General features: G+C 37.1%; 1 protein-coding gene across 3 annotated transcripts in view; it reads right to left on the bottom strand.

Annotated features, from left to right (window-relative positions):
• Positions 1-605: 605 nt before the first annotated feature.
• The window catches only part of gas8 (growth arrest-specific 8), a 105,652-nt gene continuing 92,451 nt past the window's right edge, over positions 606-13,806 (bottom strand). For 2 of the 3 annotated variants that reach the window (XM_048158097.1, XM_048158100.1), the window contains 2 exons: positions 5,301-5,366; positions 606-1,256 (listed from right to left, as the gene is read on the bottom strand). In XM_048158097.1, the coding sequence (XP_048014054.1) occupies positions 1,110-1,256; positions 5,301-5,366 (213 nt within the window). In that variant the 3' untranslated portion in view covers positions 606-1,109. The remainder of the gene's footprint in view (positions 1,257-5,300; positions 5,367-13,806) is intronic. The other variant, XM_048158098.1, reaches the window with a different exon arrangement.

Below are 13,806 nucleotides of genomic sequence, written 5' to 3'. Positions count from 1 at the left end.
ACCTGGACATTCTGCCCGTCTTACACTTACCTGTTGTTCCTGCAAACTGTCCTTGTTCTCCTCAGCTCCTTTTCTCCATCGCATCCACGCTCGTCTGTCCCATTGGATCTCCTGGGAAAACACAAGGACTGCATCACAAACAGATAAGCCACACCAAGACATTCCTACTCCAAGCCTGCTTACCTGGACTACTGTCACTGCTGTGTAATCTTCATCACTGTTAAATAAACCTGCTGTTGATTGTGTTACTTACCTCTGTTTCCCTCGTCTGTGTGCTGACACTATGAAGTGTTTGATTATTCAATATTTGTATGCTTATGGATAATCCAAGGCACTCGAATCATGTAAAAAACTATTTTAAAAAGCCTTTATTTCATCTTGGCTAAATCTTAAAAACAGGTAACACATACAGACTGCACACCTACGCGTTGCGGCTGGTATTGCCTTCGTCAGGGTGTTTACTACTCTCTCTCTCTCTCTCTCTCTCTCTCTCTCTCTCATATATATGCTTACATGAAAAAGTAATCTTAAAGTTAAGATATAGGCTATTTCTTGGTTTAATCAATTAAACAGAACTTTGAAGTTTGGGCAAAAACTCCTGGCAATGATGTAATTGTGTAATTTATTTATTTATTTTTTTTTTCTTCACAGCGCTGAATGTCATATGGTGATTGTGAAACACAGAACACCTTGTGGTGAGTTATTTCTCAGTCATTTTGAAAAAGAACTAAAAGAAACAATCACGACGCTGCCGCTTCTGCTATGCTCCTGCTACGCGCTGCTGCTCAAGCTCTACGTGCAGTGTAAATGCTCTAATCTGTTAACATGGGCACTGAAAAATATATGTGCTTCTTACATGTGCAGTGTGAAACAGAACTTACAGTGTAATTATACACAGAGTAATATTAATTAACTACATATACTTACTAGAGTTAGGGTTAGGTTAAGGGTTTGGTTTAGGGTTTAATTATGCATAGTTATTACTACATGTAACATAAATAAGGATACAGTAAAATAAAGTGTTACAAAAAAAAAAAACCCTACAAAACATTCTGAATAATATTTGATCATTTTATTTTATTAGGATAAAATGTGTTTTCCCTTTCTTGCTAATTTGGAGCAGAAACTAGGGCAGCAGAGCCCTGACCAAGACTCTGTCCAACAATACTTTCGAGTGGCTTAAACCCGAGTTCTTCCACATGGATCCCAAATTCCCGCAGCTTTGCTTTAGAAGTCTTCAGCAGGTCATTATAGGCCTGTGGATAGAAATAGACAACTACACTTAAAACTACAGATATTTTAAAATATGTTATTTTAAACTATAATCAACATCTAATCAGAGTCCAGTGAATTAAGCTTTCATTTCAACATCCATTCTCATAGACAAATGAGGTTCCTGTCATGTTATTGTAACATCTTTATTCCAGTTTCAGCCCAATTCACACATACACATTGACTGTGAGTAGACTGTAAATTTCCTGTCAACAGATCTATGAAGCAGCAAATGGAAGTATCAAACTGCTTAATTTTCCGCCATTGACGTTATACAGAGCATCCACAGGACAGGAACATATGAAGCACCATATAGTGTTTAAAGGCCAGTTCACACCAAGAACAATAACTATAAAGATAACTATAATGATAACTATAACGATGCTGCAGTTTTGTCGTCTGCTGCTTCAAATGCTCAAGCTCTTTAAAGCAGGATGTATTCTGATTGGCTGTCAATGTTTTTACCATTCATCAGCTGGAAAAATATTCTGAAAGTCATTCCAACGATATTGTTTGTCTGTGCCATTATCGTTATAGTTGTGTTGTGAACTCTATTCTTTTATATTTACAGTTATTTTTAGAACTATATTGTTATCGTCCTTAAGGCCTTAAATCAAGCTTCTCTTAAGTGTATATATTGTACATAAATCAATTGCGTACAGGTATGTGAAGCAATCACACAAACATGTATACAACTGAATGTTCAAACAATGAAATGCTTATATATCAATGAAACATCTCCGGTTACTGACATAACCTCAGTTCCTTGAGATGAAGGAACGAGAAGTTGCATGAGAGGTGGTGCTATGGGGAAACACCTTTCTCCTAGAAATACTGAAGCCTGATTGGAATAACACCGAAGCACTGCAATGGCAAATGGAATTCAAGTGCGTGAATAAAGGATAGGATTTCATTTACAATTTCACACCCACCACAGGGATAGCATGCTAACTCAAAATACCTCCCTTTAAATGGATTTGTGTGTTTGTGTGTGTGGTTCAGGGATGTTTCGATATCTATAAATTAATTTACATGTTCAAGTTTCTTTAAAATATTTAGCAAATAGATCCAGAGTCATGCTCCTCCAAGGGGCCACTATATCTATGCATCTATGCATATTACTGAGATGGGCAACAGACCCGTGCACCAGGCACGAAACGGGACAAGGGCTTTCAACCATAGCTGCCGCATATGAAGCAGGCCCAGCTGGCACACCACTGATACCACCTCCATCTGCCCGAGTGTTTTCTGAAAAATTTAAATATTTTGAACATTGAGGTCATTAATGCCTGTGAGCACTCCGGTAAGAGGCGGGCTTGCATGAAAAGTGAATTGAGAATCACACCCAGGAATGGAATGCATTACGTGGGTTAAAGTCATATTTTTTGAGCACTGATTGTAAGACCCAAACACTGAAGGTGGTTGTTGGTTATAATACATTTGTGGCTGTTCAACACATTCTCTGAATAAGCTTGAATCAGCCAATCATCTAGTTAGTTCAGAAAACCCTCTAGGCTGGAACTGTAAAATTATATATCTTGCCTTTGCAGACAAACCTCAGGATGCACCTGTGATATGGTGCTTTCTGTTTATGCAGTGCATAGTGAGATGGCATCTCTAGTTTAAACCCACATAATCACTACAAGCAGACCTTAATACGTCACACTTACGGATGTAGCATCACATCAAACAATCGAAGGGCAGAGGTGGCACCCTTGTCTAGTACTGCTAGGTAACAGACCTAGTTGAACACATTTATAGTCACGAATCCTAGAGAGGCACTACCTCTATTGCACATTTCGCAAAAAGTGTGAAACTCTACTCGTAACACTGGGGTGCTCTGAGCTGATACAGCAGACATAACGGCGTTGAAACGGGCCGGTCTGCTAATAAGCCGTAGCATACATCAACTTATCATTGTCTATTCTATATAGTCTAAGGTGCCCAGCATGTCTGGACAGAGGATGAAGCACACTGTGCTGAATACAAAGCAGTTTGGTGCTTGAAGCAGGTTGCTGATTTCACTAGTTTTGCGTAGCCAGATCTTCAGACTGACGGCAGAAGGTCTGGACTCCATTGCAGCTTTCATTGGCCAAGGACCGCTCAAGAGGACATCTGATCGACATGTAAAGCAACCAATCACATATCATTTTGTTCTGCATCATGTTTAGGGGCATGAAAATGTAAAGTCGATGTCCCTACGAAGGGCATAAAAATGTAAAGTCGATGTCCCTATGATAACACACCGGCATGCATCTAATAAATTAAACATTCAAGTATATTGTACAAGTTGATTGCAACATTGATGCTGCGAACTTCACACACTTTAAAAATCCAGAGTTTAGTTGATCCTTATAAGATCTCATTGTCACAGTTTTGAACACAATGGCTTTTTTTCTTCCATGAGGGGGTTTGGTGTCACAATGGCTTTGTTTCCAGATGTGACACACACGTCTCCCAGAAATCCTGTAGAATTCAACCAATCAGATGACGACTTTGAAACTCCCAAAGTGTTTTCCATTTTGTTTGCCTTTTATGCATCACACGTACAGCCAATGGTCCATGGGCGTGATGTCTGAGGCTGAGATTATGCTGTCACTCTGCTGTCACTGTGACATGCATTTCAATTTGCTTCTGTGAAGTGGGGCTTTGTTTTTCAAGCAGGTAAATGGGCACTAGGAATTGTATACAAGGCTGTTCGCCCACTGCTCTGCAGCAAGTAAGTTAGAAGAAAAAGACTGCCATTGAGAGTCTTTGGTCATGGCAAAAAACAATTGGCTTCTTGCCCAACATGCAGGGGGACGTAAGACAAGTTGAAACAGATGCACAGATTTTACACGGCTGTTAACATATGCAGCAGTACAGTCTCTTATGGAAGCAGTGACACAACAGGTGCTTATTCATGAAAAGGCTATGAATGGCAGCAATGCCAGCATATATAGCAGATAGTGCAAGCAGCACTACACCCTCTTATGAGAACAGAGGCACAGCTGATGTTTATCATAGCAATGCAATGAAAAGCGGCAGCGCCCACCTATATAGTAGTTAGTGTAGGCAACACCATGCATCTTTATGAAAGCAGCGACACAGTCTTTACCATAAAAAAGCAATTGAATGGCGACAATGCCAGCATAGTGAAGAAGCATTGTCCACTTGAAGTGCTGATTTGATGCCAAAAGATTTTGCTGATTTTTTAACAGCGTTATTCCGATCAGGCTTCAGTATGTCTAGGAGAAAGGTGTTTCACCCATAGCGTCAGCTCTGATGCAATGTCGAGAGACCAATATTGAAATCGAAATGCATTACTGTATACCTAGACTGGGGATTTATACACAGTCAAATGGGTCTGACAGAATCCAAATTTTGATCATTTTTAATTTTACTATCTTTTTATATGGACCCATCACCCTGACACAAGAGCCATCTTTTGGGCGATGAAACTGGTGGGACCACAATCATAAACCTTTATTGTGACCAAGGAACTCTAAAAAGCTTATGACAGATTTCTGTCCCCCATTGCATACCCGGCAAAGTGACTTCTGTTTACACTGAAATGTCTTATTAGATACTGAAAATCTCGCACACATCCTTACACAATTAATTGCACTTACATGCAACCTTTAAAGAATATCAGTCAGTGTATTAGAATATTATATGTGTGGGAGCATGTAGACTTTATATTTATCGAAGTTTAATAGGTGTATGAATGCATTGAGTTTGTACATGAATATGTTTTTGTTTCATAATTGCTTATGCATTCTCAGACTTTATATTTTTTATTCTTTATATGTTTTATGTGTCTAGTTTATGTGTATTTGAATGTTTATGCAATATGCATGTGAAAGGTGTTGCATAAGTGGTCTGCATTTTACATTCAAATACACAAATTACATATTTCATATTGTTTCAGCATTCAATAGTATACGTGTATGTTAATCACAGTTGTGTAAAGAAGTGCTTAATTTATGTGTACAAGTAATGTTTGATTTAAACCCTATACAATGCCTTATAAAGGAACAGTTTCTTACCTTGCAAACGCGTGACACTTCATACTGTAAGTCTGTAATAGTATGGTTTTTGGACTCCAAAACTTCCTAAACAAAAATAAAAGTCACAACTATAGAGAGACATTGACACTTACGTAACTGGAACTGTGAAGGTCCTTTCTATATGCTTATATACAGTGTGTACGGAAAGTATTCAGACCCCCTTACATTTTTCACTCTTTGTTATGTTGCAGCCATTTGCTAAAATCATTTAAGTTCATTTCTTTCCTCCTTAATGTACACACAGCACCCCATATTGACATTTTTGCAGATTTATTAAAAAAGAAAAACTGAAATATCACATGGTCCTAAGTATTCAGACCCTTTGCTGTGACACTCATATATTTAACTCAGGTGCTGTCCATTACTTCTGATCATCCGTGAGATGGTTCTTCACCTTCATTTGAGTCCAGCTGTGTTTGATTATACTGATTGGACACACACCTGTCTGTATAAGACCTTACAGCTCACAGTGCATGTCAGAGCAAATGAGAATCATGAGGTCAAAGGAACTGCCCGAAGAGCTCAGAGACAGAATTGCGGCAAGGCACAGATCTGGCCAAGGTTACAAAAAAATTTCTGCTGCACTTAAGGTTCCTAAGAGCACAGTGGCCTCCATAATCCTTAAATGGAAGACGTTTGGGACGACCAGAACCCTTCCTAGAGCTGGCTGTCCAAACTGAGCTATCGGGGGAGAAGAGCCTTGGTGAGAGAGGTAAAGGAGAACCCAAAGATCGCTGTGGCTGAGCTCGAGAGATGCAGTCGGGAGATGGGAGAAAATTGTAGAAAGTCAACCATCACTGCAGCCCTCCACCAGTCAGGGCTTTATGGCAGAGTGGCCCGACGGAAGCCTCTTCTCAGTGCAAGACACATGAAAGCCCGCATGGAGTTTGCTAAAAAACACCTGAAGGACTCCAAGATGGGGAGAAATAAGATTCTCTGGTCTGATGAGACCAAGATAGAACTTTTTGGCTTTAATTCTAAGCGGTATGTGTTGAGAAAACCAGGCACTGCTCATCACCTGTCCAATACAGCGCATATGTGGGCTGTGGGGGTGTTTTTCAGCTGCAGGGACAGGACGACTGCTTGCAATCGAGGGAAAGATGAATGCGGCCAAGTACAGGGATATCCTGGACGAAAACCTTCTCCAGAGTGTTAAGGACCTCAGACTGGGCCGAAGGTTTACCTTCCAACAAGACAATGACCCTAAGCACACAGCTAAAATAACGAAGCAGTGGCTTCACAACAACTCCGTGACTGTTCTTGAATGGCCCAGCCAGAGCCCTGACTTAAACCCAATTGAGCATCTCTGGAGAGACCTAAAAATGGCTGTCCACCAACGTTTACCATCCAACCTGACAGAACTGGAGAGGATCTGCAAGGAGGAATGGCAGAGGATCCCCAAATCCAGGTGTGAAAAACTTTATGCATCTTTCCCAAAAAGACTCATGGCTGTATTAGATCAAGAGGGTGCTTCTACTAAATACTGAGCAAAGGGTCTGAATACTTAGGACCATGTGATATTTCAGTTTTTTCTTTTTTAATAAATCTGCAAAAATGTCAACAATTCTGTGTTTTTCTGTCAATATGGGGTGCTGTGTGTACATTAATGAGGAAAAAAATGAACTTAAATGATTTTAGCAAATGGCTGCAATATAACAAAGAGTGAAAAATTTAAGGGGGTCTGAATACTTTCTGTAACCACTGTATAACTATATACTAGGGCTGCCACCAACTTTAGATTTCTGTAGTCCACTAGTAGTCATTCATTTAAGAGAGCAATCTTAAATAAATACATTTTAATAATTTTTTTAATTCAAAAAGCATGTGTAAGTTAAAAATAGGCATATTAATTATATCTGGTTGAAAAAAATAAATGTCATACATAGTGTAACCACTGGAGGGCAGCAAAAATAGCATACCTATTTTTAAACAGGGTTGAGAAAATTGATAACCCTGATTGCTGACAACACTGTTTGTTGAGAACACTGTTTTAGGTATAATTATATTTCGTAGGTATTCTATTTGAATATAGAATACTCTGTGTGTGTGTGTGTGTGTGTGTGTGTGTGTGTGTGTGTGTGTGTGTGTGTGTGTGTGTGTGTGTGTGTGTGTGGGTGTGCGTGGGTGTGTGTGGGTGTTTGTCAGTGACCCTTTTGAGGGTTTAGAGTTTATACCTTTCATTGCTGTGTGCTTTGGCCTGCATTAAAGGATTAGAAATCTGTTAGGCCTTGTCTTTTGCTGAGTTTGAATAACAAAATAAATGCATATAACCAGTTCATTTGTTGGGCACTGACAATATAGTTTTATATAATTAGTTGAATAATTAGGTTAATAAAAATATAAAAAGACCTTAAGATAAATACGGGAAAAGATGACTGTAACGGTGGTGGCCCCCAAAACAACAATTCACGATTAAGAGTTCAATAAATTGTTTTTTAATCACACTTGTTCGGGCACCAGGCAGGTATAGGCCTGCAAAAAACCAAAAAAACAAAACAAAAACAGGATAGCTTCAAATAACCACCCGTTACGTCCAACAACCTCAAAATATTCACAGTCTTTTGTGGTTGTTTTTCTCCCACTCAAGTTTACTTAAATGTGACTACACAATAAAACACTTAGTTTGATAAAAAACCAAATAAAGAACAATACTGCCACAATAAAAAAAATAAAATAAAAAATAAATAAATAACAACAAAATATATATATATAATTTGGTCAGTCTAATCTTAAAAGATTAGTTCACTTTCAAATGAAAATTAGCCCAAGCTTTACTCACCCTCAAACCATCCTAGGTGTATATGACCCTCTTCTTTCTGATGAAAACAATCGGAGAAATATTAATAAATATCCTGATGCATCCGAGATTTATAATGGCAGTGAACAGGGGTCACTAGTATGAGCTGAAGAAAGTGCTTCCATCTACATCCATCCATCATGAACGTGTACTCCACACAGCTCTGGGGTGTTAATAAAGGCCTTCTGAAGTGAAGTGATGCGTTTGTGTAAAAAAAAAAACAAAAAAACAATCCATATTTAACAAGTTATTAAGTAAAATATCTAGTTTCCGCCAGACCGCCTTCCGTATTCAACATACAAAGAAAGTGTAAAACTCTTGAAGTTCAAAAAGCTTACGCTACATCCTACGACTTCACTATTTAATTTGCGGAAAAAGTGTAACTGACGCGACGCCAATTTACACTCCCTTCGTAACTTTAATACAGAAGGCAGTCTGGCGGAAGCTAGATATATTATTCATAACTTGTTAAATATGGATTTTTTTTTTATTAACCCCCCGGAGCAGTGTGGCGTACACGTTTATGATGAATGGATGTAGATGGATGCACTTTCTTCAGCTCATACTAGAGACCCCTGTTCACTGCCATCATAAAGCTCGGATGCATCAGGATATTTATTAAAAATATCTTTGATTGTGTTCATCAGAAAGAAGTCAGTTATATATACCTAGGATGGCTTGAGGGTGAGTAAAGCTTGGGCTTTTTCATTTGAAAGTGAACTAATCCAATGTCCAATCTTCCTCAAACTTCACATGTGTGAGAAGAGTCCTGCCCTCAACACATCTACATGACAATATTCAGTTATAGTAATAGTGCCACCCACTGGAAACAGGAAGTGATGTGTTTAACACTGTGATGCACTATTAGCAAAATACTAAAATATGCAATTGTGTGATAAACCTGCAAGAAACATTCTAAAACATGCTAGCTGAGTGTTAACACATGCTATTATCATCATGAAACAGGAAGTTGTTGTAACTCGAGCATACAATGTCCAATCTGCCTCAAACTTCACATGTTTGATAAGTGCCCTGGCTTAAAGACATCAACATGGCAAAATTTAGTTATAGTCATAGCGCTACCAGCTGGTAGCAGGAAGTCTGGCAAATACAAATTGCCCACTGTGCTCTGTTTTCCTCATGCCACCACTTGCAATATTCAGTTATAGTCTTAGCACCACCTGCAGGCAACAGGAACTGGCATGTTTCACACTGTGATTAACCCTCTGGGGTCTGAGGATTTTTGGGGCCCTGGAGAAGTTTTGACATGCCCTGACATTTGTGCTTTTTTCAGTTGTTCGTAAACATATTAATGGAAAAAGTGTCATTACACTGAATTCAGCACAAACTAGCACAAACAGAGGTCGCTAACCATGGCTTTAACATCCAGATAAACACTTTTCAAGACAATAAATACACGATTGAGACGATGTATACATGTATTGCCTTAGAATTTGCGTCTGAATAGCCCTCGTTCCGTGGGCATGGCCGCATTAGCGGATAATGAGCTGAATCACGGGCATCTGACATGTGTCTCTTTTCAGTCAGATTACATAAACAGAGAATTTTTGTTTTCGATTTGACTTATACGATTTGAAACCTGACATTTCAACGTTTCTTTAGACATAAGTCTAATTTTTTTGTGATTAGTATTCACTAAATTACACTTCATTTTCTGAGAACTATCAGATTGGACTTCGTTCAGAGGGATACGACAAATCACGCATCATGTTTGTTTTCTTTATTTTACAAAAAACACAACATTTTGTTTTTACTCTGAGTGTACACAAATAAAAGAAGATATTCCACAGATTAAAATGGCGTATAACTCTTAATTATATGTGCAACATTGACAGAGTATTTTGAGTCTCTTACACACTGGTAAGAAAAAAACCAAGGTGGTATCGCCGGCGATACCTCAGACTCCAGAGTGTTAAGAGTACTAGCCTGTAGACATCTACATGCCAATATTCAGTTAGTCATAGCACCATCTGCTGGCAATAGGAAACGGCATGCTTTGCATGAGCCATGAGGGAGTGGCGCGAGGCAGCTGCGCGTTGCACCGGTCTCGAATCTCTCACGGAGGAGCTCCGGAAGCATAAAAGGAGGAGCGACGACGGAGAAGGAGGAGAGAGGACCAGGCCTGGATTTTATGTTATGTTTTATTATGTTTGTGTGGCCGGCAGACGTCCATGAGGGTCTGCTTGCATTTACTTTCGTTTTGTATTTGTTTATTTTATATATTAAAGTTGTGTTTAACATTCGCCGGTTCCCGCCTCCTTCTTCCCGTATCTATGAACTACGTTACAGCCACTAAGTACCTTCTGATCATTCCTTAATGAAAGTGTTATTTATTTCATTATTTGACAAATTGTCACAGTTAACAGTTTCAGTCTACTGGTTAGCCTAAATGTGGCAAGAATAAAAGGTAAAAACATTTTTCTTAAAGTATTTGCTTTTTTTTCCCTCCAAAAAAAAAATATTGGAATCGGAACCGAGAATCGATAAGCGGAATCGAAATCACTAAAATTGAAATGATACCCAACTCTAGAAATGGTGGGGACCAGGAATGTGCAGTTCCTCAGGGGCAGGCAACAATAACCAACTGTAGAACCACAGAACCATACATCATGACAGTCTGAGGACAAAAGCGCCAGCCTAACAGCCTGAAGGCGGAAGTGGGCAGAGTAACAGTCTCACGTCAGATGTGGGCGGAGTTAGCGACAAACAAACAAACAATGGCGGAAGAAGAGAACACGGTAAAAAGTTTCTTTGTGTTGTTTTTAATCGATCACGTTTATTTGTTATTTGTATATTTATTCAATCGTTAACACTTAACATGACTCAAATATTTTGTAAATGGGCTTCAAAGTCACTTTATCACGTCTTTTAATATTATACAAATCGTCTCAAGTTACTTGCGCCCAGGTGAAAAAATACTATAGTAATTTATAGTAAATACTATAGTGTTTTTTATTGTTAATTTATTGTTAATTTATAATTAATTTATTGAAGATTTATTAAAATTATAGTTAATTAATTGTTATACAATAATTTATTTTTATTGTATAAAAACTAAAGTATACTACAGTATTTATAACAGTTTATCAGTTCACTATAGTTAGTACTATAGTATTCTGTAGCATTCATTAGTGTTATAAATACTATAATATATACAGTATACAAAAATTTATTATAGTTTGGTTCAAAAACACTATAGTATTTACTATAGTATTTTTTTCACCTGGGTGGTTACATATTCATGGTTTGTGATTTTACTTTCTTGTTGGTGCTGTATTTTTTTTCATTGGTTACATTTTACAATACTGACCAATGTTTTTGTGGATTTTTAGAGGCATATTAGTGTTGGGAGATGCTCCGCTTTACTTCATTTACAGCGATGTAAAACGTGATGCAACAATTTCCACTGCCCAGTGTTCTTAAACCGACCAGACGGCACAAGTTGAATGCTCTTCAAAAAGGCTGTTGTTGTATGAACGTTTCTTTTTTATTCTGAATTTAAAATGTTGTTTTTGCAATGCAGTAAGTAGTAATTTTGACTTTAGAACAACGGAACTTGTTTCTTTTATGCAATTTTTTATGGTTATACATTTAAGTTTTTCTGTTTTGATTTTGCAATTCAGTAAATTGACAAGCAGAATCATCCCAGGACAGTGGAAGCTGATCAAAAACAAGGTTAGTTTCATAAGACTTTCATAAACACATAAGCTACTTATACAGATGGTGTGTTGTTATATCTGTCAAATCTTTTCAGGAATAACTTAATAATATTCTATTGTTTTAGAATGTTCCGTTGATCGGCTCTATTGACTGTGGGATCTTCATGTTAATGGTAAGAAAAAGAAGGGAAAGTTAAAAGTTTTTAAAAATGTTTGAACTTCTCTTTTCATTAGAATGAAAAACAAATATGAGGGCTTTTCATTCTTTAAATAGTTAACCCTGGGTGATTGTAAACCCCAGGTAAACAGAATCCTGGGTCATCTTGATTCACGTTTGACACTGATCATCATTTACCTGAGGTTAACAATTAATTCTGAGTATTCATACGCAGCGTTTCACACTGTACATTACTAAGTACTGGGTTAATGTCCTTATCTGCATATTTGCATTGCCAGTGTCACTGACTGGATGAACAAAGCACACAATATGTTTACATAAATGCTCAGACATTGCACATCCTCATATTACATATAGCCAACTTCACTCTCAAGTTTATCCTGAATGGACATTTCAGAATGTAAAAGAATTAAACAGTATTTTCTGCACTACAATTGTTGCATTTTCTGTCAGCATTTGTTTTTTTTCTTTCCAATGCTGAATTTTCTATTTATGAACAATGCACAATGTTTCTGTGACTGTCAAAAGCATGTAAATATACAAGCAATATGTGTAGCATTAAAAGTGGTGTTTAGGACGATGATAACGCGGGGTTAAGTGCAGCGTGAAAAGCCATGTGAATTGCTTGCCTTTTTAAATAAAATAAGTAAATAAATCTGAACATAATTGATTAATTTCATTAGTGACAGGGTATGATTTGTCTTAAATAAACATAAGAAAAACAGAATGTCAAAACTTTATTATACATGCTGTGCTGCATCCTGACTACAACACAAAGTATTGTTAAATACACTTCTAACATTTCATCCCATTTGTTTGTACCCTTTTCTCATGAAGGAGCCGTGGATCACAGAAGACCTCTGCGCTGCACTTGAATAGCTGCACAACAACCAAAAGTCTTCAGAGGTTTAGTGGAAGAGCTGTACTTTCTGATATTGAAATAGGAAGACCAGGGAAAAAGCATTTCTTCAACTTTCACAGGCTGAAACGGATGATGACAGACAACTGGCCAAAGAGCCTTTAGTGTTTTGCTTACAAATTAAGAATATATGGACATAATTATGTTTGGACAAAAACAGTCTTGTAATTAATTGCATGTTTATGGAGAATTTTTTTTTTTTTTTAAAGATTTAATTTGTCATCATGTACCTGCTGTTCAATTTACACTCTTTAGTTTTATTTTGTAATTTTTTAAAGCAAAGCACAGCTAGTAGCTATATAATGCTTTTGCTACTTAGGGGGAAAAATACATTTTATTAAAATTAAATAAATAACTTTTGTGTTTTGTTGTTGGGTTTGATGGATCTGAATTTGCTTAATTCATGCAATCTAGTGTACAACCGTGTAATGTGTATTATATATTACGAAAAACAATGGTTCATTCTGAAATTCTTGAGTAAAATATATACATTTTATGACAAATTAATAAATGTTTATCATTTTTAGTGTTTAAGCTTTGTTTTCAATTAGTATTCAGTTAATTAAGACAAAACAAATTGATGAACTTTTAAAATATTAAAAGGTTACAAGAGGGTTTTAATACACACACACACACACATATACATATACATAACTTTTATGTGTTTGTGTGTATATGATTAAGCTATTAACACAATGCGAGTATCTATCTATCTATCTATCTATCTATCTATCTATCTATCTATCTATCTATCTATCTATCTATCTATCAGTTAGATCATTTTAATACAATATTTGACATGGTTTTAAACTTCAAAAAGCTCAAAATGGAGCAATGATTTTGATACTTTTTTTCCAGGATTCTTTGATGAATAAAACGTTAAAAAGAACAGCATAAATTATAGGAATAAA

The sequence above is a fragment of the Megalobrama amblycephala genome, linkage group LG15 (assembly GCF_018812025.1).
Source record: "Megalobrama amblycephala isolate DHTTF-2021 linkage group LG15, ASM1881202v1, whole genome shotgun sequence".
NCBI classification, from domain to species: Eukaryota; Metazoa; Chordata; class Actinopteri; order Cypriniformes; family Xenocyprididae; genus Megalobrama; species Megalobrama amblycephala.
Note: the sequence above shows the minus strand (reverse complement) of the source record. Positions and strands in the feature narration are given on the sequence as shown.